This window comes from Ornithorhynchus anatinus, chromosome 2, assembly GCF_004115215.2.
Source record: "Ornithorhynchus anatinus isolate Pmale09 chromosome 2, mOrnAna1.pri.v4, whole genome shotgun sequence".
NCBI lineage: Eukaryota > Metazoa > Chordata > Mammalia > Monotremata > Ornithorhynchidae > Ornithorhynchus > Ornithorhynchus anatinus.
The window spans coordinates 92,839,861-92,866,615 of NC_041729.1; the positions used below are offsets into that span (position 1 = coordinate 92,839,861).

Below are 26,755 nucleotides of genomic sequence, written 5' to 3' on the forward strand. Positions count from 1 at the left end.
GGTGACCCTGGAGAAAGAGTGTCTCTTAGTGACGAAGCACTAAGTTTAATCAATGTATGTAAACTCTCCTGCCACGATAAGTTGTTGATTTATAGGAGAAAGCACAGAGTAAGCACTCAATACATGACATCATCACACTTAAAGTTTCAGTTTCTCTGCTTATCCATCTGGCATGGTTGTGAAGCAGTTTCACTTTCCATTTCCCTGACTTTTCCAAGGGGAATGGTGAGTCAGATGGCATTGTATTTCTAAATATAGGCCTGAGCCACCCAGAGAAACTGACCCACAGCACTGACCAACTTTGAGAGTCACAGACCTCAAGAGAAAAACAACTGGAAGAGAATAAGTGAGAATGGCGGATAAACAGAAGCCATGAAATAATATCCCCTTCTCTACTTCTTAATCAGTCAATCAATGATATTACTGAGGGATTACTGTGTGCAGAGCTCTGTACTAAGCACTTCATGCAGGGCAATTGCTCTGCAGATTGACATGGATGAAAATTAGAAATGACCCTTAATAATAGTGATAATAATAATAATCATAATAATTGTGGTATTTGTTAATGCTTACTATGTGCCAAGTACTGTTATTAAGCCCTGGGCTGGGTAAGAGCAAATCGGGTTGAACACAATCCCTGTCCCACATGGGGCTCACCAGCTCAATCCCCATTTTACAGCTGAGGTAACTGAGGCACAGAGAAGTGAAGTAACATGCCCAAGACCACACAGCAGACATGTAGCATAGCTGGGATTAGAACCCGTGACCTTCTGATTCCCAGGTCTGTGCTCTATCCACTACGTCATGCTGCTTGGCCCTTGGGACTCAAGGGATTCACAAAGAAAAAAGTTGGGACGGTATGTGAGGGACACATGAGAAATACTGAAATAGTCAAAATCACAAAAAAAAAAACTACAGATGAAGCACAGTGAATATAATAAAAGCAGTTAAACCTGAATTAAAAGGTGGGAGGGTTGCCGAGTCCAACCGTTCCCCAAATCCTAGCCACACCAAAATCAACCCCAACATTCCAAAGGTTGGGAAGACAAGCTGTCACATGTCCTCAGCCTGTTGTGTTGGAACAAAGAAGCAGCCCGCTGGCTGACCTTCCCCCCATCCCCTCGCCCCCATTAAGTGTCCCCGTCTCGTTGAGATGCCTTTGACTGGAAAGTGGAATATGCTGTGTTAGGGATGCCTCGGCACCAGCGGGCTGTGGACCTGCTCATGTTGATTCCATGTGAACTTTGGAAAAGATCATCTTGTTACATTTAAATATTTGAATACCGATGCTTCCTAATGAGCTGGAGTATTCTCTATCTTGAATGACAAATCTTGAAGGGCAAGCTGTAATTGTTTACATAGCTTTTGTAAGAATGAGCGAATCACCCTAATCTAGATGTTCAATTTCAGTATCAGGCTCAGATAATGGATAGAAAAATGCCTGAATACAGAGGGTGACCTCATGAGAAGCAGTGGGCCTGGGAGTCAAGGGTCTCAGCGACTTGCCTGTTGTGTGATTTGGAGTCACTTTACTCCTCAGGGCCTCAGTTTCTTCATCTGTAAAATGAGGATTCAATTCCCCCCTCCTATTTGGACTGCAAGCCTTGTGTGGGTTTGTAATGAATGTGCCTGCTACATAATAAACACTTAACAAATAAGTATTATTATCATTAATATTCTCATTAATATCCATTTGCATGTTATGATCTTGTTATTACATTCTGATAAAGCCAAGCTTGCACCGGCAGCTGGAGAGCTACTGTCTGGGAAGAACTAGACTGTCAGCCCATTGTTGGGTAGGGATTATCTCTATTTGTTGCTGAATTGTACTTTTCAAGCGCTTAGTACAGTGCTCTGCACACAGTAAGCACTCAGTAAATGCAGTTGAATGAACGAATGAATGAACGATTGAATGAACTGGGCCACGATAGTGAGAAGAAGCTAACGGGAGAGGAGGAGAGGGGTGAAATGGAAAAATCCTTCCATATAATGTTCCAAAACTTGGTGATTTCTTTTCTTAATCTCCTCTAATTATGTAGTGTGAATTGACAGAACGAAACCGGTAGTAATGTTTTATACTTTTCATTTGCTCATTTATTTCCAATCTTGAGGAGATCATGCCCTGATCTAGCGAAGGAACCTCCTCTAGGCCAAGCAGGCAGTGGGATTGGCTTCCGGTTGGGCCTGACTCTGCACAGCGGCATGACAGGTCACTCTAGAGAGTAGTCTACATTGGGACAGCGAGACCCTTCCTGTTTTTAATAATAAGGGGAGTTGCTAAACTCTTACCCTGTGCCAAGCGCAGTGGTGAGCACTGGGATAGATACACAGTGTTTTATGCAGGGGAGATGGCTCTGGGGGCAAGCAGCTGTGGCTACAACAGAAATAACTTTATAATATCGCCAAGATCTACACTTTCCTCTCCACCCAAACGGCAATCTTACTGTTACAGACAGACTACTGTGTCAGCCTGCTCTCTGATCTCCCTTCCTCCTCTCTCTCCCCGCTCCAGTCTATTCTTCACTCCGCTGCTCGGCTCATCTTCCTGCAGAAACTCTCTGGGCATGTCACTAGCCTTCTTAAAAACCTCCAGTGGTTGCCTATTGACCTCCGCACAAAACCAAAACTTCTTACTCTAATAATAATAATAATAATGTTGGTATTTGTTAAGCGCTTACTATGTGCCGAGCACTGTTCTAAGCGCTGGGGTAGACATAGGGGAATCAGGATGTCCCACGTGGGGCTCACAGTCTTAATCCCCATTTTACAGATGAGGGAACTGAGGCACAGAGAAGTTAAGTGACTTGCCCACAGTCACACAGCCGACAAGTGGCAGAGCTGGGATTCGAACTCATGAGCCCTGACTCCAAAGCCCGTGCTCTTTCCACTGAGCCACGCTGCTTCTCTAAGCAGCAGCCACGCTGCTACTCTAGGCTTCAAGGCTCTCCATCACCTCACCCCTTCCTACCTCTCCTCCTTCTCTCTTTCCACTGCCCACCCCGCACGCTCTGCTCCTCTGCCGCCCACCTCCTCACCACCCCCCGTTCTCGCCTATCCCGCCGTCGACCCCTGGGCCACGTCCTCCCGCGGTCCTGGAATGCCCTCCCTCTTCACCTCCGCCAAACTCATTCTCTTCCTCTCTTCAAAACCCTACTTAAAGCTCACCTCCTCCAAGAGGCCTTCCCAGACTGAGCTCCCCTTTTCCCTCTGCTCCCTCTAGCCCCCTCTTCACCTCTCCGCAGCTAAACCCTCTTTCCCCCCCTTTTCCCTCTGCTCCTCCCCCCTCCCTTCCCATACCCTGAGCACTGTACTCATCCGCTCAACTGTATATATCTTCATTACCCTATTTATTTTGTTAATGAGATGTACATCACCTTGATTCTATTTGCTATTGTTTTAATGAGATGTTCATCCCCTTGAGTCTATTTATTGCTATTGTTCTTGTCTGTCCGTCTCCCCCGATTAGACTGTAAGCCCGTCAAAGGGCAGGGACTATCTCTATCTGTTACCAATTTGTACATTCCAAGCGCTTAGTACAGTGCTCTGCACATAGTAAGCGCTCAATAAATACTATTGAAGCAACTCCTGCCTTGGGCCTGCTTGGCTACTTGATTTGAGTGGATCATAAAACCAAGTTGGATTGAGGTAATCAAATAACCAACTCATTTGAGTCAACCAAACAGCTAGTGTTGGCTTGAGTAAATCAAGTCATCAGGCACACCCAGTGGGTCAAGTAGGTTTAAGGAAGAGGAAAGATCAGAGAGAAAGGGGGTTAAATGCAGGGCCTTGACCATTGTGACCACAAGGCCAACTATTAAGGATCATCCAAGGATAAGGACTCCTTCCTTCAACACCTTTCCTCCTTCAGGGATGGATAAGCAGTCCTGGGAGACCTTCTGAGGGTGAGCCATAAGAACAGTTTGAAAGTCAGTACTTAGCAAACATACTTAATCATTATTCATTCATTCATTCATATTTATTAATAATATAATAATGGTATTTGCTAAGTGCTTACTATGTGCCGAGCAATGTTCTAAATGCTGGGGTAGATACTTGGTAATCAGACTGTGGGGCTTACAATCTTAATCTGCATTTTACAGATGAGGTAATTGAAGCACAGAGAAGTTTAGTGCCTTAAGATTGGGAGAACACAGTACAACAATTAACAGACACATTCCTTGCCCACAAAGAGCTTTCAGTCTGGAGGAGGGGACAGACATTAATATAAATAAATAAATAACAGTTATGTGCAGAAGTGCTATGGGACTGGGAGTGTTGGGGGGATGAACAAAGGGAGCAAATCAGGGTGACACAGAAGAGAATGGGAGAAGCAGAAAGAGGGAAGGCCTCTTGGAGGGGTTGTGCCTTCAAAAAGACTTTAAACAGGGAAAGAGTAATTGACTGTTGTGTTCCAGGTCAGAGGGAGGGGTTGGAGGCGAGATAGACGAGTTTGAGGCACATTAGAATTTCTACTGAACAAGGAACAGCAGCAATCAATTTACTCATACATTCAGTGGTATTTACGTAGCAGGTAGCTTCTACTGTGTGAAAAAGTACTGGGGAAGTGTACGATGAAGGGTAAATAAAACACAGCCCCTGTTCCTCAAGATCTAGAAGTGGGGTCCACCATCTAGAAGTGGGATGCACCATCTAGAAGGGGGGCTGGAAGGATGGTGAAAGATTGAGCAACGATTGACTACATAAAGACACCAGACATAAGAAGACCAGGACAACGCGATGAGCACGGTTCTTGCTTATGAAGGTTGGGGTTGATGGAGCCATTTTCTAGCTCCTCCCCCCACAGGCAGGACTGTCCAGAGTCCAATAGTTCTGGCAACCACAGCCTTCCCGGCGTTCTATGCTCTGTGGAAGCACCTGTTGCTGCTGCTGCTGCTGTTGCTTCCGATGTTTTTGTCTCACCCCAAATACAAGTCGAGTCAGGACCCAAATGAATGGATGGGGAGAGGAGGTCCCTGTTTCTGGAGGCCCAGGAGGACAGAAGCCATTGCTGCTGGCATTGCTTCAGTCTCTTTCCTCCCGGTTTGGCTGCTTTGGTCTACAGTACATGGCTCTATGTCCTAAGCCCTCTCAGACTCTTCCATTGCCGTCGAGAAAAGCATTCTGATAACTGTTGCCTTTCCTCGGACTATGGAGGGTCCCGTTCCCATCATGCTCCACACTCGCCAGGCTGGGGATAAAAGCTACTCCTGCAGCCTTTCGGGCTCCTCCATCCCTACTGACACGTTGAGCCTTTCTGTGCATTTCTTTGCGTTGTGTTTTAAGGTTTCATCGCTCTTGGTACATTCTTCTCCATTTTCCCTCTCTTCACTTCAATTCTTCGATTGAGAGGCCCACGTGGGCCAGGGACCCTATCTAATTCCCACCTGTGTATTCTCTCCCAGCACTTTATACAGGGCTTTGCACTCAGTAAGCGCTTAATAAGTACTATTACTACTACTATGTGCAAAGCACTCTACTAAGATCCAGGAAATAAATTTATGAAAGAAGTATAGACATAGTACTTGGTCCCCAGGAGACTCATATTCTAAGAATGAGAAAGAAGAAAGGGGTGGATTGGGGGTGGGGGAGAGGGTACGGATGGTGCCAGATGCATAAGGAAGTCAAACAAAAATACAAAAGAGAAAATTGTGGTATTTGTTAATGGCTTATTATGTACCAAATACTAATCACTGGGGTAGATACAAGACTATCAGTTCAGATGCAGACCCTGTCCCTCATCGGTTTCATAGTCTAAGGATGAGGATTTCTAAGCTTCAAAAGTCACAGCTGCAACTAATCAAGTCCTTCCCCAAGACGACTGGCAGGATTGACCAGAGCCCCAGCATGATGGCTTAGGGGCAGAGAGAAAGAGAGATAGAGAGACAGAGAGACTGAGAGAAAACGAACCTGGGTAAACCCTTCTGAAGTGACTGAAGAAAGGCTATTTCTACAGGTGATCAATAGAGACTATTACCAAGAGATCCTGTAATCACCAATCAAGTGTTCAATCTCCTGGGATTCACAGTAAAGAAAGAAAAATCTGCATCCTTCCCCAAAATTATTCCTTGGTCAAATTTCCAGAAAATTAAACCTCCTTATTCTCAAACTATGAGGTCATCTGCCTTAGAAAAATGTAGTTCGGCCCTCCGCTGAACAAAATAATAAAGTTTATTAATCTTATTCCCAGATCTTTGAGATCTTCCACTTCCATACATAACTGTTCTTCTAGAATCGCCTAGAAAGTTTCAAGTTGCAAGTTGCAAGTTGCAAGTTTCTATTTCCTAGAATGCGATGCAGAGTTATGAAATGATTTCACTTTCCATTTCTCTCATTGGTACCAGAAGTACGAAATACCAAGAAGTATTGGTACCAGCTGATGCTTTTGTCGTATTTAAACCCCAGTTACTCTGACTAGTCAACCCACTTTCAGAGTCACCTTTCTGAAGGGAATGCCATCTGGATTTACTGCACTTGCATAATCTGGTACCTGCTGATAAACAAGGACCATGAGGTAAATCTTCATTCTGCTTTTCTCTCCTGCAGCTTCATTGTTTTTATCTGACTTTCTCAACAAACTAATTTTCTTTCATTCAAATTCTTGAACAGCTTTCCTACCCCTTGGATTTGATTCTCTTTTACTTTGAAAGGCAGATAAATTTGGCTTTGAGATGCAGAGCTGTTGCAAAGATGCTAGAATCACTATTTTGAATGTTGAATTGACTTGTGTTCAGATTGAATATGTGCTCAGGTATTTTAATGTATTCTCCCAACTGCATGGTACAGTGGTCTGCACAGAGGAAGAGCTCAATAAATTCTATTGATTGATAAAGTCGATGGAAAAATCTACGAGTGCATAATGAACATGTATCACTGATTCACGTAGGCGGTGCTCTTGAGCTAAATGCCATTCAGATAAATTCAAGCTCTGCACCGCAGCTAATGAACTGCTGCCTGGGAAGAGCTTTCCTCTGAAATATGCACAGCAGACCCTTTTTCAGAGTAGTATTGTCAACATTCTATATGTGCTTTGATCTGTTGGAAGCACAAGTTCCACTCTGCTTCTCCCTCCCCTCCTCACAACTCAGATGATGAGCTGAGCTGTTCTTCAAATGCTTCCCCCTCCCCCTCCCGTCCAATAAAGAAATGTTGTTGATGCAACGTGTCCTCCTCTGGCCTCTCACAGTTTGTGTTACTCCCACAGAAAGGGCATAGGACCGTTAGTAGCTGGGAGACCTGCCAAACAAAGTACTTAATGGCTCTTTTTCCCAAGTTTCAAAAAGCTAGGCTGCTTTTGCTTCCAAAATGTTCCCATCTCCACAGTGGTGCACAGGACTCCACAGACATATTTTCCCACAAGTAAGATTGGGGACAATAGTCAACAGGCAGGTTTGTTCACTAATCTGATCCTGCCTGGGGGAACCAATCAGAGGAGGACCGGCTTCCAAAATGTTCCCATCTCCACAGTGGTGCACAGGACTCCACAGACATATTTTCCCACAAGTAAGATTGGGGACAATAGTCAACAGGCAGGTTTGTTCACTAATCTGATCCTGCCTGGGGGAACCAATCAGAGGAGGACCGCCGGTACGGTGTTGCTCCAACTACTGGAAAGCAGAGTTTTCCCAGAAGCTATCATTTGTTACTGGGGACGTATGTTAGCAAGCCTTCCATGAGTTATTTAAGATCTGTTAGAAATAAGAGAAATTAAGGATTACTCAGCAAAAAACCTGAAGTTAAAGAGCACCAGAGTCAGGGAGACAGTGAAGAAGCAGCGTGGCTTATTGGGTAGCACATGAGCCCGAGAGTCAGAAGGATCTGGGTTCTAATCCCAGCTCTGTTGCTTGTCTGCTGTCATTTAAATTCTCTTAAGACCACAAACCCCATATGGGACATGGACTGTGTCTAATCTGATTAATACAAGTGAGTATCTACCTCAGTCATTCATTCATTCATTCAATAGTATTTATTGAGCGCTTACTATGTGCAGAGCACTGTACTAAGCGCTTGGAATGAACAAGTCGGCAACAGATAGAGACAGTCCCTGCCGTTTGACGGGCTTACAGTCTAATTGGGGGAGACGGACAGATAAGAACGATGGCAATAAATAGAGTCACGGGGAAGAACATCTCGTAAAAACAATGGCAACTAAATAGAATCAAGGCGATGTACAATTCATTAACAAAATAAATAGGGTAATGAAAATATACACAGTTGAGCGGACGAGTACAGTGCTGAGGGGCTGGGAAGGGGGAGGGGGAGGAGCAGAGGGAAATGGGGGGAAAAGAGGGTTAAGCTGCGGAGAGATGGAGGGGGGGTGGTAGGGGGAGTAGAGGGAGAAGGGGTGCTCAGTCTGGGAAGGCCTCTTGGAGGAGGTGAGTTTTAAGTAGGGTTTTGAAGAGGGGAAGAGAATTCGTTTGGCGGAGGTGAGGAGGGAGGGCGTTCCAGGACTGCGGGAGGATGTGGCCCAGGGGTCGACGGCGGGATAGGCGAGACCGAGGGACGGTGCCATAGAATACTACCTGGCACATAGTAAGCACTTAACAAGTATCATAATTATTATTATTATAATTTAGTTCTCAAAGCTAGCACATAGCTTTAGATATGCACAATCATCTATATTTGTTCCTTCGTACCCACTGGGGCAAGCCGCTTTGAGTAGTTAGACACTCATGGCTCTGACACTTCTTGACCCCCTGAGTTCCCCATCCTAACTCGGGCTGGTCTCGGTGTGGGCATCCCCTGTCCCACTGGGTAGACAAGCCAGGTCCAGACCAGCTGCTGTCCTTTGCCAAGCAGCTCCAAAGGAACCCAAGCTTGGTCCCGGTTCCCTTCACCAGATGCGGAAATGCTGAGGGCTGTCACATCCTTAGCTCGTGATTGTCCACACACTGGGGTGACCTGGACCACTTGCCCTTGGGCACATATGCCATACCACCTCACCAGTTGAGCATGCCTAGAGTCCACGCTTTGGGAACAAACTCCTAAATTACTTTGTTGGGGATCCTTATGGGTGTGGGGCAGATGGTCATAGCTGGAGTTGGCAGGTGGGGGGTTGTGGGAGAGGGGAGAGCTTCTTCCTCTTATCTTCTGCATAACTTAACTTAACCCTCCACTCCCTAGTCTCCACTCCCATCCTCAACAAGCTTTTTTGCCAGGCTCCTTTCTCTGCCCCTCCACTCCCCACCAGGTAGTTTTGAGTGAGAATCTCCCTGGAATAGTGCAATTTCCATGATAATGCTTCTCCCCTGTCCCTCCCAGAACTCTGACTCAAAAACATGTTAGCCTGGGAATTTTGGCAGAGGGTGTGCTGAATGTAGGGAACAAGGACAGGGTAGAGATAGAAAAAAAGTCTGGGGAAGCACTGAATGTACTGTCCATGAAAAAATTCCTGAGAGGCAACAAGCAGCCTGAGTGCTGAACCAAGAATCATAACGGCCTCCACATCGGAGTCAGACCTTTGGTTTTGTTTGTTTTTGGTTTTTCTACAGTATTTTAAGTGCTTATTATTTGCCAGGCACTGTACTAATCACTGGGATAGATACAAAATAAGTTGGTCACAGTCCCTCTCCCACATGGGGCTCACAGTATTAATCCCCATTTTACAGATGACTGAGGCCCAGAGAAGTTAAGTGATTTTCCCAAGGTCCCACAGCAGACAAATGGAGGAGCCGGGGATTAGAACCCAGGCCCTTCTGAGTCCCAGGGCTGTGCTCTATCCACCAGGCCACAGTGCTTCTCATAGAGAAGTTAAGCAACTTGCCCAAGGCCACTCTCACAGCAGGCTAGTGACAAAGCCACTCAAGAATGGCTGACCATCTCGAGTGGCCAAGTCCCCATTATTTTTTCATGTATTCCATAATGATCTGTCAGGATCCCAGCATGCAAGGTTCTTATTGCCCAAATGTTTAGAAGTAAAGGAGAGCTCCCCTGCAGCTGCTAACCCGATGCCTTTGCCAAACCAACAGAACACTACAGTGAGAGACACACTGGAAAAAGAAAATAAACATTCTGCTGGAGAAATGCAAAGCAACTTTCTTTCAAATAAATATACATGAGTTTATTTTATTTCTCTTCCCATAACCTTTCTGGAACTCCTTACCATCACTCAGTCACCTTGGCCCCTCCTACCTCACCTCGCTATTCTCTTATTACAACCCAACCAACGTCCTTTACTCCTCTAATACCACCCTACTCACTGTTCCTCCATCTCATCTACCTCGCCATCGACCTCTCTCCCACTTTCTGTCTCTGGCCTGAAATGCCCTCCTTTTTCATAGCCAACAAATAATTACTCTCCTCCTTCAAAACCTTACTGAAGGCACATCTCCTCCAAGAGGCCTTCTCTGATTTAGCCCTCATTTCCTCCATTCCCTTCTGTGCTTCCAGGACTTGACCACTCCCTTTATTCGCCAACCCACTCTTCTAGCGCCAGCCCTCAGGACTTATGTATAAGGCCATAGCTCATTTATTATATTAATATCTGTCCTCCCCTTAGACTGTAAACTCGTTAGGAGATTAGCTGGTCACCTCTGCCTAAAGTGGATCAACTGACTTTTTAATAAAGTAAGGTGACCCACTGAGTGTTGTATGAAAGACAGTAGGTGCCAGGAGTCATTTATTGTCTTAAGTGAATAAAAGCTTAAAATCAGATCGAATCAGATTGAATAATCAATGCAAAAAGTGCCAGGCACTGTTCTAAGCATGGGGGTAGATATGAGATAATCGGGTTGGACACAGTACCTGTCCCTGGATTTTGGCAGAGTGCTCACAGTCTCAATCCCCATTTTACAGATGAGGGAACTGAGGCACAGAGATGTTAAGTTACTTTCCCAAGGTCACCCAGCAGACAAGCGGCAGAGCTAGGATTAGAACCCATATCCTCTGACTCTCAAGCCCATACTCTTGCCACTAGGCATAAATCATGGAAATTATGAATGGAATATTTTCTAAACAATCAAAGATGAGTGATTGAAATGCAAACACCTCCCTTTATGAGGGGAGGGTGAAGAAGGAGGAGAGACAAAAGATGCTTTTGGGTCACAGTCCACCCAACCTACTCATCTGGGATTAAAATTTTTCTCCATCCTTTCTCCAACCTCATCCAGTTTTCCAACCCCTAAGGAGTAAATCAAGTTAACACTAGAGATGGAATCCTCTTTGGCTGTTTTAGAGCACTGAAGAAGAATATAGTTTGAGGATTCTTTAAATCTGCTTCCCCACCTTTTCTCCACCCATCTCACCTTCAATTCTTTCAAAATAATGGGACGTGAGTTTCAAAGCCCCCACTGCAGGGAAATATTTCTTCTGGCTCAATAAGCATCCCCAATTTATAAGCCTTGCTTAGAATTTGATTCCGCCAGTGCCTATGATCCTCCCAAGAGTTGTGTCCGTGCATTCATTCTTTAAGATAAATGCATCAGTACAATAAGATATCACTTCAGTGGATAAAAACCGCACCCTCCAATCATGAAAGACAGCTGGAAGAATTATAGAAATGGGAAGGAACAGTTTACAAGACAGTAAGCTATCATCCTCCTTTAGGCTTTTACCTCTTCCTACCCACCAGACACAGGTCCTTTCCTTCACCCTATTTGCTAAAATGGAGCAAGCAGTCCTTGACACACAGTAAGTGCTTAACAAATGCCATTAAATAAATAGTAGAAATTGCCCTCCTCGATTGCCTAATGACTGATTGGCAGATGAATCAAAGGAATCTGATCAAGCCTGCAGGAAATGATCAGTCAGTCATATATATTGAGCGCTTACTGTATGCAGAGCACCCTACTAAGCAAGCCTACTGTGTGCAGAACACTGTACTAAATGCCTGGGAGAGTACAGTATAGCAATTAACAGACATTCATTCCTTGGCCACATGGAACTTACAGTCTAGAGGACTGTAATTAGAGGATTCTGTTCAGAAACAGGTCATACATAAATAAACCCCTTCAACTAGGTGGAGGACAATTAGATAAGGGAGACTAGGCAATTCAATTCAATCCTATTTACTGAGCATTACTGTGTGCAGTACTAAGTGCTTGGGAGAGTACAGTATAACAATAAATCAACACATTCCCTGCCCACAGGGCACAATTGGAGTTCAGTGAAATACACTTTTAGTAATTAGCACCCAGGTATTCTTCTCTAGGCATTCCTGTGTTTAAGGTCAGGAAGAGAATCAGCGAGGCCCTGAAAGTCTCCCCTTGTGGTGCTGCAGGTTCTTGCCCTGTATAAAATGCTGGAGAAGCAAACTGACTGCTTTCCCACCAGTGCTCTCCACCTTCTCTCCTCCACTCTTGCTGGTGTTGCTGGGCCTGAAGACAATAAAAATGTCCCAAAGGGGGAACCGTTATTTAATACATTTTAGTAATAAATGGGCACCAATGAATGGTACATATTCATATGAAAGAACCGGTTGAATCATCTACAATGTAGGAACCTGTTTTGTGCAGCCTCTAAGTGTTATCATTTTTATCCATTCTAGTGAGAAGACCCAGAATTCCTTACTTACTGTTCTGCAGCAATTGACCTGCCATTTCACATGGGATTTACAGGAGAAAGATATCCCCCTCAAAGATCTGGAAGATAGAATCTGTGAGCAGATTGAGTTTCTCATCACAAAATCCAAATTCACCATATACAATCTCTTGGCTTATGCCAAGCACTTAAAAGGCCAAAATGAGGAAGCCTTGGAAAGCTTGAGAAATGCAGAAGAGGAAATTCAGATGTATTCCAAAGGAGAAGCTGAAACTCGACGTCTGGTTATCTGGGGAAACCGTGCCTGGGTACATTATCACATGGGCAATCTTGCTGAAGCTCAGAACTACATAGACAGGGTAGAGAGAATGTGCAGCAAGCTTTCAAGCCCCTACCGCTACAAGGTGGAGCAGCCAGAAATCTTCTGTGAAGAAGGGTGGGCGCTATTAAAGCTTGGAGGGAAATATTATGAAAGGGCTAAGGTGTGTTTTGAAAAGGCTCTGGAACAAGAACCCGACAACCCGGAGTTCAATTCTGGCTTTGCCATCTCAGTGTATCGTCTAGATGACATAGACAGACAAGACCATCCTAAAAAATGTTTCTCCCTAGAGCCTCTGAGGCAGGCAGTCAAGCTGAATCCAGGTGACCCATACATCAAAGTGCTTTTTGCCTTGAAGCTTCAGGATGTAGACCAGGAAGCTGAAGGGGAAAAGTACATCCAAGAGACCTTAGTTGAGCACTCATCGTCACCTTACGTCCTCCGCTATGCGGCTAAATTCTACAGAAGGAAGGGCTGTGTCGATACATCTATGGAACTTTTACGGAAGGCCTTGAAGATTACGCCCAAGTCTGCATTCCTGAACCATCAGATAGGGCTTTGCTACCGGGTAAAAATGATTGAAATAAAGAAAGCCACAAATAAGCCACAAGGAACAAATAAAGAGAGGGTGGAGAAATTAGGTAGATCAGCCATATATCACTATTCACTGGCCATAGAACAGAAACCAACATTCATATGTGCATGTATAGACCTAGCCTTCTTGTACATCGAGGGAGGTCAGTATGAAAAAGCAGAAGCTGTTTATCAGAATGCTTGTCAACTGGAGAAAATTACAGATCTAGAAAAACAAAAAATCAATTTGCAATACGGTCGCTTTCTACAGAGCTGCAAGAAATCTGAAGACAGGGCCCTTACTCACTATGTGAAAGGCTTAAAAGTAGAAAAGGAATCACCTGCAAGAGAAAGCCTGAAGAATGTGGTACAGAAAATAGCCACAAAGCGACTGGAACAAAATGCATCAGATTCGGAGAGTCTGGGTCTCCTTGCGTTCGTTCACCAGCTGAAGGGAGAAAGGAGGGAAGCAATTGACTGCTACCAGAAAGCCTTGAAGCTGGATCCTGCTAACGACGAATACTCCAGTGCTTTGTGTCAGCTGCAGCTCAAAATATAAGCCTGGGCCTTTGCTTCAATCAACCCACATCCTGCATAAATACCCTCCTTAGTGTTTTTGTTTAAATACAAGTGTGGTTAGTGTTATCTTTCCAATGAATTAAACTCACAATCTTTTCATCTTTAGTGATTAACAGCTCAGCAACAAGCTAGGCGCTCTCCTCCCCTGTTAACTTTTCTAGAGATCTTGGTCAGTGACTCATTCATACCTCTTCCCCATAGAGGAAAATGGCAGCATTAAAAGAGTTTAAGTATTTTGGAAAAGATTGTCATGTCCCTTTGGTCTTCATCGTTCCTTTTAGGATCAGGCAGGGGGTTTGGCTGAAGAGACTTTAAATAATAGGATAAACTACTCAAGTGGAAGATGTTTGTTCTCCTCCTTCTAATGTATTTTAGTGTTTGTCTCCTTCCCTAACTGTAAGCTCCTTGAGGGCAGGAATTGTCAAATTATTGTTCTACTCTCCCAAACACTGAGGGGAGTGCTCAGTAGAGGGTAAGTGCTTAATATGCTCTACTGGTAACTATTATTCTATGGATGTGTATGTTTGTATGTAGGAGGTGTAAGTGTGTGTGTGTGTGTGTGTGTGTGTGTGTACACGCATGCCTGTGCATATATGAGTGTTTGGAAGAAATAGTCTACCCTTTATCTGGAAAAAAAGAGAGAGAAACAAACTTCAAAGGATTCCACACTGGCCTGCTAAATATTAGAAATCGAACATAAAGTGATCAGAAGTGTCCATTAACAAAAAAGAGGAAATTTGGGGAAAACTAAGTAGATCCACAGAGGGCCCAGGGAGTTGTAAGAAGCAGAATCAAGGTGGAGCTGGGAGTCATCAGAAAGCTGAAGGCTCCATCATCTTCAGATGATAGCACCAAATGGCTGAGAGCCCTTCCCTTCAGGACTTGGTGCACAGGGGACAAAAACCAAGATTGCCTGCCCTGAGTGAATATAGTGAATGCAGTTACTAGGTTACTTGGGTTCCTCAGGACCTAAAATGGAAGCAGAAGACAGGAATGCCAAGGTTCCGGGGTTCAGGAAGATCCAGGCCCAAGGTTTTTCTCTACTGGTATGGGAACACCTATTCCCAGTGGCAGAGAGCTCCCATTACATGCACCTCCCTAGCAAAGAATCTGAGCCTTGTGATTAGCACAAGAATAACTGTGGTTGCTAAGTTCTCCCCCTTCTTTTGGGTGCACCTACCAGTGAACAGACTTGATGCAGATTAAATGATTTCATTATTTCTACATTCATATCCCTTGGTCCCATCCCTGCCATGACATGGAGTGCCATGGACCTTTCTGAGATGTTCCTTTTCTTCCCAAAGAAATAGGGCATGGAGAGTCATGTAGCTTTAAGGGTGGTTGGCTAAAGCCCCGCACTAATCCTTGGGACCCCCATCACCTAGCTTCAATCATTTTCAACTAGAGGCTTTCAGTACCCCCTTACTTCTGTGTCTCCCATCTTAATGACTCCATTTCTTCTCATTAGTAACAGTAATAATGATGATGATGGGAATGTGTCTACCAATTCTGTTATATTGAACATTCTCACATATTTAGTATAATGCTCTGCACACAGTAAGCACTCAATAAATGCTATTGCTTAATCGAGTGATTGGTCTGTATCTTTTCTCCAGCAGCTGATCTTTCGCCTACTTCACAAGCCTGGATTTCCATTTTACACCTGGCCTCCCACCTGACATCCTATTTGCAATCCTGGCTTTTTTGCCTCACATTTTTCTTTGCCTTTCTGGCCTTCTGTCTTACATTCTTCAGCCGGACTGGGTTAACCTAGAACCTGCACCCAGAGTCTCCTGGTGTCCTTCATTCCCCCAAGGCCTTTACCCACGGTAACCATGTGTAGCACTGATGCCACGGGCTTGTATCACGCGGGACGAACTGTGTAAGTACATGTGGGAGTATTTTTTTTAATTGGTATTCTTTAAGTGCTTAGTACGTGCCAGGCGCTGTACTAAGTGCTGGGGTGAATACAAGCTAGTCAGGTTGGACACAATTCGTGTCCCACATGAGGCTCACAGGCTTAATCCCTCTTTCATAAATGAGAAACTGAGGCACAAAGAAGTGAAGTGTCAAACAGCAGGCCAGTGGTGGAGTGGGGATTAGATCCCAGATCTTTCTGACTCTCAGGGCCGTGCTCTATCCACTAGGCCATGTTGCTTCTCAGACTAGGAAGAGGCTGCCAAAATGAGGATGATGACGATGATGATGATGATAATGATAATGGAGTCTCCTATCCAGTCTCTGCTTCACTGACACCATCCTCTCCTGGTTCTCCTCTTATCTGTCTGGCAGCTCAGTTTCTTTTGTGGGCTGCTCCTCTGCCTCTCACCCCCTAACTGTGGGGGTCCCTCAGAGTTTAGTTCTGGGTCTGAGTCCTTTTCTATTCTCCGTCTACCTACTCCCTTAGAAAAATCATTTGCTCTCCCATGGCTTCAACTACCACCTCTAGGCATATGACACCCAAATCTTTGTTTCCACCCCTGGACTCTCTCACTCTCTGCAGTCTTCTTCCTACCTTCAAGACATCTTTACTTGGTTGTCCTCACACCACCTCAAGCTTACCATGTCCAAAACAGAATCCTTATCTTTCCACCCAAACCCTGTCCTCCTGCTGACATTCCCATCACTGTAAATGGTACCACCATCCATCTTGTCTCACAAGCCCATAATGTTGGTGTTATCCTTGACTCCTCTCTCTCATTCAACCCACATATTCGATTACTCAGTAAATCATGTGTGTTCACCTTTTAAAACATTGCTAAAATCCACCCTTTCCTCTCCATCCAAACTGCTAACACATTTAGAAAATCACTTATCCTATCCCACCTTCCTATCCCACCTCTATTAATGTATCAGCCTCCTCGCTGACTTGCTGGCCTTCTGTCTCTCCCCATTCTAGTCCATACTTCACTCTGCTGCCCTGATAATATTTCTACAAAAAGGTTTAGGACAAGATTCCCCACTCCTCAAGAAACTCCAGTGTTTACCCATCCACTTCTGCATCAAACAAAAACTCCTTACCATTGGCTTTAAAGCACTCAATCACCTTACTCCCTCCTACCTCACCTCGCTACTGTCCCAGACCTCACACTTCACTCCTGTAATGCTAACCTTCTCACTGTACCTCAGTCTCATCTATCTCGCCACTGACCCCTTGCCCACATCCTGCCTCTGGCCTGGCACCCCCTCCCTCCTCAAATCTGACAGACGATTACTCTCCCTAAAGGCGTATCTCCTCCAAGAGGTCTTCCCTAACTAAACCCCTCTTGCCAATTCTTCCACTCCCATCTGCATCACCCTGACTTGTTCCCTTTGTTCTTCCCCACTCCCAGCCCCACAGCACTTATGTACATATCTATAATTTTATTTATTTGTATTTTATCCGTTTCCCCTGCTCTAGACTGCAAGCTCACTCTAGGCAGGGAATGTGTCTGTTAATCGTTGTAGTGTACACTCCCAAGCACTTAGTACAGTGCTCTGCGCAAAGTAAGCGTTCAAGAAATATGATTGAATGAATGAATGATTCCCAGGCCCAGTTTTTTCCAGTAGGTCATGCTGCTTAAGCACTTAGCACAGTGCTCTGTACACAATAAGCAGTGAATAAACAAAATTGATTGATTGATTGATTGATTGATTGATTGCTTCCTGCTTGAAGAAGGAGAGAGCCATGGTCTGGTGAATTTGAGGGTGGTCCAAGGAGGGGAAAAGACAGATCTGAAGCAGAAGAGACAAGATTGAGATGCAGTGAGTAGATTAGCTTGAGAGGAAAGTTATTTGCAAGCAGGTGTTGTAGGAGGGGAGAAGAGTGGAGAGCTAAGAGGGAGAGAGCTGATGGAGTGCCTTACATTCGGGACTAGGAGGTTCTGCTGGATGCACACAGGAATGGGTAACTGCTGAAGAGTTTTCAGAAGTGGAGAATGATGCTTTAGAGAAATAATCAGGGCTTCAGAGGGAAATACGATCTACAGAAAGACTACAGAAAAAAAAGCCAATGAGAAGACTGATCCCAAAGTAAAGCTGGAACATGGCCAGGGCTTGAACGAGGGTAGGGGTCACTTGGATAGAGAGGAAGGGGCTGCACTGTTAAACGCTAGGGCAGAAACACCAACAGGATTTAGTGGCAAACTAAATATGAGAGTAGAAACAGAGGGATGGGGCAAGGTAAATGCCCAAGATTGCAGAACTGTCAACTCTAACATTAAGCTGATATGTAGGGGAAGATTTGGAAAGGAAGGTCAGTGGTTCAGGTTTGGAAATATTGAGTTTTAGGTGCTAAAAGCATATTCATGTGGAGTTCTGAGGCAGGGGAAATGGGAGATTGTTGAAAAGATGAAAAGGCAGGGCTCATGAGGTCACCACGGGAGCAGATGAACTTCCAGAAGTGCCGGCAGTGTGGGAAAAGAAGAGGGTTCTGTTTGAGATTCCCACCTATCCTTCAAGACTCCATTTTAGATCCCTGCTCTTCCAGCCTGTCCCTCAGGGCTCCTTTTGAGATCCCTGTTCTTCCGGCCTGTTCTTCAAGGCTCTTTTTTGAAATCTCTGCTCTTCCCGCCTCTTCTTCAAGACTCTTTTTGAGATCCCTGCTGTTCCCACCTGTCCCTCAAGGCTCCTTGTAAGATCCCTTCTCTTCTGGCCTATCCCTCAAGTCCCTGTTTGAGATCCCTGTTCTTTCCTTCTGTCCCTCAAGGCTCTGTTTAAGATATCTCCCCTTCCTGCCTGTCTCTCAAGGTTTTGTTCGTCATCCTTGCGAGATAGGTCTCAAGAGCATGAATTTTCATTCCTTCTTGGCATATGGGGAAACTGAGTCCAGCGAGTTAAATGACTGGTCCGAAGTCATACAGTTAGTCAGTGGCAGAGCCAGATTTCCTGAGCAGAGAAGCAGCATGGCTTAGTGGAGAGAGCACGGTCGTAGGAGTCAGAAGGTCATGGGTTCTGATCCTGGATCGGCCACTTGTCTGCTGTGTGACCTCGGGCAAGTCACTTCACTTCTCCAGGCCTCAGTTACATCATCTGTAAAATGGGGATTGAAATGGTGAGTTCCACATAGGACAGGGACCGTGTCCAATTCAATTTGAGAAGCAACGTGGCGCAGTGGAAAGAGCACGGGCTTTGGAGTCAGGGCTCATGAGTTCGAATCCCAGCTCTGCCACTTGTCAGCTGTGTGACTGTGGGCAAGTCACTTAACTTCTCTGTGCCTCAGTTCCCTCATCTGTAAAATGGGGATTAAGACTGTGAGCCCCACGTGGGACAACCTGATTCCCCTGTGTTTACCCCAGCGCTTAGAACAGTGCTCTGCACATAGTAAGCACTTAACAAATACCAACATTATTATTATTATTATTATTTGCTTGAATCCACCCCAGCACTTAGTACAGTGCCTGGCACATAGGAGGCACTTAACAAATACCATCATTATTTTCAGTATGTCCTGCCTCCTTTTTCTTCTCCCCACTGGATCATGACAGATTACAAAAATATAGCTTAGTTCTTAGTAATGTTTACAATTCTAGTATAATTGCTTGGGGATCCTCCAGCCTGAGAATACAGGGGCCATGAGCAATATGAGGCACTGCCCACCCTGAGACTGCATCAAAGGAATGACCACGGAGGCAGAATGCCGACTTCCACCCGACCATGCCTTCGGAGGGCTCTGCCCACAGCCATGAGTTGAATGCTTAGAATTTGGGGGAGGGAAAACTGGCATAGCAACTCCTTCGTCAGTTCAGACCTCGTGGGACCTGATAATGATGATGATGTTGATGATGATTGTGGTATCTGTTAAGCATTTACTATATGCCAAGCACTGTACTAAGCGCTGAGATGGATACAAGAAAATCATGTTGGACACAGTCCTGTCCCATGTGGGGCTCACAGTTTCAATCTCCATTTCATTGATGAGGTCCCTAAGGCATAGAGAAGTGAAGTATCTTGCCAAGATCACACAGCAGACAAGTGGCATAGATGGGATTAGAACCCATGACCTTCTGACTCCCAGCCCAGTGCTCTAACCACTAAGCCGTACTGCTTCTCTGCTTTGGGAAAGTCACTTAACTTTTCTAGACCTCAGGTTCCTCATCTGTCAAATATTCATTCAAAATATTCAAAATATACTGCCCAGTACAAGCTTGCAGTCCAATACCTGTCCTCCCTCCTACTTAGACTGTGAGCCCCATGTGGGACAGGAATTGTTTCCAGCCTGATTAACTTGTATCTACTTAGAACAGTGCTTAACACATGATAAACATTTAACAAATGCTCTGATTATTAGCTGTTATTGCTCCAGACTTTCTTTGCCAAACACCTCGATCTCCCCCTGCACTCTCAGTCACCTTCATCTGATCACCCCTTCCTGTTTCTTTCTCTCTCCCTGCCCCCCATGACCACTGGACTGGCCCCCCTCAGCTTACTCCCATATAACCCTCATCACCCCTCATGCCATCCCCTCCCTGCTCTCATCCCTATCCTCCTTTTCCAATGCTGCCCCTCATTCCCTTCCCCTGGACCAGCCCTCATCAGCTCCTTCCCACCGAATCCCTCCCTACCCCTTGCACTATCCCTTTCCCACACCCTTGTCCCACAGCTTCAGTCAAGAGCAACCTGGGGAGAGCCCACTCTCTCTTGGGAAAGCTTCCCTTCATCCTTGACTTGTCCCAGACCCAGTTACTGCTCTTCCTTGCCATCACTGCAACCTAGCTCTCCCCAGATGACACTGTCTTGCCTGCTGCTCTCTTCAGAGGGGAAATTCACTTCCTCCCACTCTCCAAGATTCACTGGGAAAGGAGGAGGGGGAGGAGGGGTTGGCTTCCTTATTGGTCCCCCGTGGATAGATCATAGGCTTGGAAGTCAGAAGGACCTACATTCTAATTCTGACTCCACCACTGCTGTGTGATCTTGGGTAAACCACTTCACTTCTCTGCGCCTCAGTTATCTATTCTGTAAAATGGGGATTAATACCATGATTCCCATGTGGGACATGAATGAGTCCAACCTGAATAGCTTGTCTCTATCGCAGTGCTTATTACAGTGCTTGGCTCATAGTAAGTGCTAAAAAAATACCATAAAGAAAAATCTGACCTCCCCTAACCCTCTCTTTCCCTCCCTTCAAAATCAATCATATTTAACAACTGATTACTAAGAACTAAGAGTATTAAGCACTTGGAAGAGTACAGTATAACACAGTTTGTAGACATGTTCCCTGCCCACAATGTGCTTACGTCTAAGGGGGAAACAGTCATTAATATAAATAAATAAATTATGAATATGAGCATAAGCGCTGTGGGGCAGAGGGAGAAGGGAACAAAGGGTGCAAATCCAAGTGCAAGGGAAGCACAGAAAGGAGTGGGAGGAGAGGAAATGAGGGCCTAGTGGGGGAAGGACTCTTGGAGGAGATGTGCCTTCAATTAAGCTCCGAAGGTGGGGACACATCTTCTGTCGGTTACAAAGAAGGAGGAAGTCCCCACACAATCCACCTCTATTTCCCACTCTAATTTCTCATAAGTGATTATTTACTGCCCCCCCTCCCACCCAGATTCCACCTCCAACTTGCTGAACCATTTCTACCCCTTTCTCCCTTTCCTCCTCTTTTTCTCTATTCCAACACTGATACTGGGGGATTTCAACATCCATGTGAATGTTCCTGAAAATCTTTCCATTGCCTGCTTCTTCTCGCTCTTCAACTCCACTGCCCTCCTGCTCCACCCCACTTCTCTACTTACCCATATTCTTAATTTCACTCTACTTACCGTACAATCCCCAACCTTACCAACTCTGAAATTGCCCTCTGGGACTACCACCTTCTGACCTGTGTTCTCTCCCACACACTCCCTCCCTGTAAATCTGTCCTGTTCCCCAACAGAGATCTCTGATCTTTTCACTGCCTCCAATTTTTTGTAAAGTCATCATGCCCCATTTTGTTTCCATACCCAACCTACCTTCTCTTGACACACAAATCCACACTCTCAACACCACCCTTTCAAAGTAAATTCATTTCTCTCATTCTCCCGCCCCTCCACCAATCTCATACAACTAACCCACAGCCCTGGATCAACTCCACAGTATCCTTCCCCTGTTCTTTCACATGTGCTGCCCATTGCTGATGACATAAATCCAGACACCAGGTTGACCTTGTCCAATCTCTAATTTGTCTACTACTTTAATTCTGCCCTCTCCTCCACTTGGCACCAATACTCCATCCTTATCAAGTCCCATGTAGTTTGCCACAACAGGTTTTTCGGACTTCTGACTTCCTCTTCAGACCTCACATTCCTCCACCCCTCTCCCATCTCTTGCCCCTAATTCATCCATTCATTCAATAGTATTTATTGAGCACTTACTATGTGCAGAGCACTGTACTAAGCGCTTGGAATGTACACTTCAGCAACAGATAGAAACAATCCCTGGCCAATGGCAAGCTTACAGTCTAATTGGGGTAGACAGATGGACAAAAACAAGACAACACAATCATGATAAATAGAATCAAGAGGATGTACACACCTCATTAACAAAATAAATAGGGTAAAAAAATATATACAAATAAGCACAGTGCTGAGGGGAGGGGGAGAGGGGGAGGAGCAGAGGAAAAGGGGGCTTAGCTGAGGAGAGGGGGGGTGAAGGGGGGAAGGGGGAGAGGAAGCAGAGGGTGGAGGGGGAGCAGAGAGGGAGAAGAGGGGGCAAAGGGCAAAGGGCAAAGGGGAAGCTCAGTCTGGAAAGGCCTCTTAGAGTAGGTGATCTCTCAGTAGGGCCTTGAAGAGGGAAAGAGAGTTAGTTTGGCGGAGGTGAGGTGGGAGGGTATTCCAGGACAGCGGTGGGATGTGGGCCAGAGGTCGACGGTGGCATAGGTGTGAACAGGGGACGGTCAGGAGGTGAGCGGCAGAGGAGCTGAGTGTGCAGGGTGGGCAGTAGAAAGAGAGAAGGGAAGAGAGGTAGGAGGGGGCAAGGTGATGGAGAGCCTTGAAGCCCAGAGTGAGAAGTTTTTGTTTTGTGTGGAGGTTGATAGGCAACCACTGGAGGTTTTTAAGGAGGGGAGTGACATGCCCAGAGTGTTTCTGCAGGAAGATGATCTGGGCAGCAGAATGAAGCATGGAGAGACAAGAGGAAGGGAGATCAGAGAGAAGGCTGACACAATAATCCAGCCGATTTATTATGAGAGCTTGTACCAGTACAATAACCGTTTGGATGGAGAGGAAAGGGCGGATTTTGGCGATATTGTAAAGGTGAGACCGGCAGGCACTGGTGACGGATTGGATATGTGGGGTGAATAAGAGAGCTGAGTCAAGGATGACACCAAGGTTGTGGGCTTGAGAGACAGGAAGGATGGTCGTACTGTCCACAGTGACAGTGAAGTCAGGAAGAGGACAGGGCTTGGGAGGGACGATAAGGAGCTCAGTTTTGGACATGTTGAGATTTAGGTTGCGAGCGGACATCCAAGTGGAGACATCCTGGATGCAGGAGGAGATACGAGCCTGAAGGGAGGGGGAGAGAATGGGGAGGAGATGTAGATTTGGGTGTAATCTGCATAGAGATGATAGTTGAAGCTGTGGGAGTGAATGAGTTCACTAAGGGAGTGAGTGTAGATGGAGAACAGAAGAGAGCCAAGAACTGACCCTTGAGGAACTCCAACAGTTAGAGGATGGGAGGGGGAGGAGGAGCCCGTGAAGCAGACTGAGAATGAACGGCCAGAAAGATAAGAGGAGAACCAGGAGAGGATGGAGTCTGTGAAGTCAAGGTGAGATAAGGTGTGGAGGAGAAGGGGATGGTCGACAGTGCCAAAGGCAGCTGAGAGGTCAAGGAGGATTAGAATGGAGTAGGAGCCATTGGATTTGGCAAGAAGGAGGTTATGGGTGACCTTTGAGAGAGCAGTCTCAGTAGAGTGGAGGGGACGGAAGCCAGATTGGAGGGGGTCCAGGAGAGAGTTGGAGTTGAGGAATTCAGGCAGCGAGTGTAAACGACTCATTCTAGGAGCTTAGAAAGGAAGGGTAGTAGGGAGATAGGGCGGTAACTGGAAGGGGAAGTGGGGTCGAGAGAGGGTTTTTTTAGGATGGGGGAGAGATGGGCATGTTTGAAGGCAGAAGGGAAGAAGCCATTGGAGAGTGAGTGGTTAAAGATAGAAGTTAAGGAGGGGAGGAGGGAAGGGGTGATGGTTTTTAATAATAATAATGTTGGTATTTATAAAGCGCTTACTATGTGCCGAGCACTGTTCTAAGCGCTGGGGGAGATACAGGGTAATCAGGTTGTCCCACATGAGGCTGACAGGTAATCCCCATTTGACAGATGAGGTAACTGAGGCACAGAGAAGCTAAATGACTTACCCATAGTCACACAGCTGACAAGTGGCAGATCCGGATTCGAACTCATGACCTCTGACTCCAAGCCCGTGCTCTTTCCACTGAGCCACGCTGCTTTTATAAGGTGAGCGGGAATGGGGTCCGAAGGACAGGTGGAGGGGGTGGCACTTGCAAGGAGGGAGGCGATCTCCTCAGAGGATACTGCAGGGAAGGATGGTAAAGTAGGGGAGAGGGTTGGGGGGGGAGCAGAAGGGGAAAGCATGACTTCGGGGAGCTCAGTCCTGATTGTGTTAATTTTTGTGATGAAGTAGGTGGCCAGATCGTTGGGGGTGAGGGATGGGGGAGGGGGAGAAACAGGGGGCCTGAGGAGAGAATTAATTTTCAGAACAGTTGTCAGGGGTGACAGGCATAGGCATCAGTGAGGGAAGAAAAGTAGTTTTGCCTGGCGGACGAGAGGGCAGAGTTAAGGCAGGAAAGGATAAATTAGAAATGGATAAGGTTGGCTTGGTGCTTGGACCTTCACCAGCAGCGCTCCGTAGCTCAAGCATAAGAGCGAAGGAGGTGGACAGAGGCAGAGATCCAGGGCTGCGGGTTAGTGGAGCGAGAGCGGCGGAGGGACAGGGGGGCGAGAGAGTTGAGATGAGTAGAGAGGGTGGAGTTGAGAGCGGTAACCTGATCGAGAGTGGGAAGAGAGGATAGGGAGGAAAGGTGGGGAGAGATGCTTTTGGAGAGACGGATGGGATCAAGAGAGCGGAGGTCTCTGTCGGGGAGTAATACAGATTTTCAGGGGGAGAGAGTGTGAGAGAGGAGGCAGGTGAGAGGTTATGGTCCGAGAGAGGGATTTCAGAGTAGGTGAAGGAGGAGATAGTGCGGCAGTAGGAGATGACGAGATCGAGGGTATGACCAAGTCGATGAGCGGGAGAGGTGTGGTGGAGCAGTAGGTCGGCAGAGTCGAGGAGCGATAGCAGGCCGCTGGCAGAGGAGTCATCGGGTACATCCATGTGGATGTTGAAGTCTCCGAGGATCAGAGTGGGGAGAGAGAAGGAAGGTGAGAAAGGGGTCAAGGTGGTTGAAGAAGTTGGAGGCTGGGACCAGGAGGATGGTAGATGATGGCTACTAGAATCTTGAGGGGATGGTAGAGGTGAATAATATGGGCTTCAAAGGAGGGGAAGGAGAGGGAAGGGGGAGGAGGCACAGTGCGGAAGCGGCATTGGGGTGAGAGAAGGAAGCCGCCGCCGCCTCCTTTTCTGGTGAGTCTGGGTGAGTGGGAGAAGGAGAGGCCTCTGCTGGAGAGAGCAGCAGAAGAGGCTGTGTCTTCATGAGTGAGCCAGGTCTCCGTAAGGGTGAGGAGGAGGAGAGAGTGGGAAAGGAAAAGGTCAAGGATGAAAGGTAGTTTGCCTGTAATGGAGCGGTGGTTCCAGAGGCCACACTTGACAGCAGCTGTGGGTGCCGGGGGCGAGGGAGGAGGGACCGGGGGGAGGGGAGGGTTTAGATGGGAATGAGATGGCGGGGCCCTGGATGGGGAGCGGGGGGATGAGGGGTGGCGGTGGGACAGGAGGACTGGGATGGGGCATGGGTGGGGAAGAGGGAAGGGGGGAGGGTGGGAGGTGGGGGTTTGGTGGGGAGGAGCGTAAGGGGAGGGGGAAGAGGGGTGGTGCTGGTAAAGTGGGGTTCTAGGGTGGGGGAAGGGAGGAGGGGAGGAGGCAGAGGAGAGAGCAGAAAAGAGCTGGGAAGGAGAGGGGAAGGGGAAGGGGAAGATTGGGTGGGGCAGATGGAAGGAGTGGGGGTGGAAGGACAGGGTGAGGTCAGAGAGGAAGGTGGCAGCACCGAGAACAGTTAACAATAACATGCCAAACTGGTAATATAGTAGCATGATACAATAAGATATTATTAATAAATGGGTGATGTCCAGGGTCGGGTGTTGACTAAGGGCCAATCGGATCAAAATCAAAAGGCTAGCTGCAAGGAGAGTCCTGGGGCTTGTGGTCCAAATGTCTCTGAGGCGGCGGAGGGAGCCCTGAGGGTGTCCAACATGGGGAAGGGTGGAGCTGATGTAGGGGATAGAGGAGGGGAAATTCATGGGGAGAGGAGTAGTTGCGGGCACAGGTAGCAGCTGAAACCATTTAGCCTGGTCTCCCTAAACTCTCCCTTGTTCCTCTCCAGTCCTTTCCTTCTCCTGCCTGCTTTTTGACTCTCCCATTTTTCCCAGCCACATCTCAAGAAGGGATGCCCATCTCCTTTCAAAATTGACACTCCCAGCCTGTGCCTCTGACACTATCCTCTCGCACCTTATCAAAAAAACTTGCCCTCTTTTTCCTTCCTTCCTTGTCTGCTATCTTCAACTGCTAACTTTCCAATGGCTCCTTCTCCACTGCTTTCAAACCCCCTTCACTGCCAAATTCATTGGCTTCTATCCTTCTTTGCTGCTTCAACACTGTTGGCCACCACATTCTCCTGGACACACTACCTAGTTTTGGCTTCACCAACATAGTCCTCTCTTGGTTCTCCTCCTATTTCCTGCCTTGAC

General features: G+C 46.5%; 1 protein-coding gene across 1 annotated transcript; it reads left to right on the top strand.

Annotated features, from left to right (window-relative positions):
• The first annotated feature begins 6,350 nt into the window (after positions 1-6,350).
• Positions 6,351-14,190, top strand: LOC100074857 (interferon-induced protein with tetratricopeptide repeats 5-like). The gene is made up of 2 exons (XM_001506372.5): positions 6,351-6,511; positions 12,482-14,190. The coding sequence occupies exons 1-2, from the start codon at positions 6,507-6,509 to the stop codon at positions 13,923-13,925; spliced, it is 1,449 nt and encodes a 482-aa protein (XP_001506422.3). The 5' UTR covers positions 6,351-6,506; the 3' UTR covers positions 13,926-14,190.
• Positions 14,191-26,755: the final 12,565 nt, after the last annotated feature.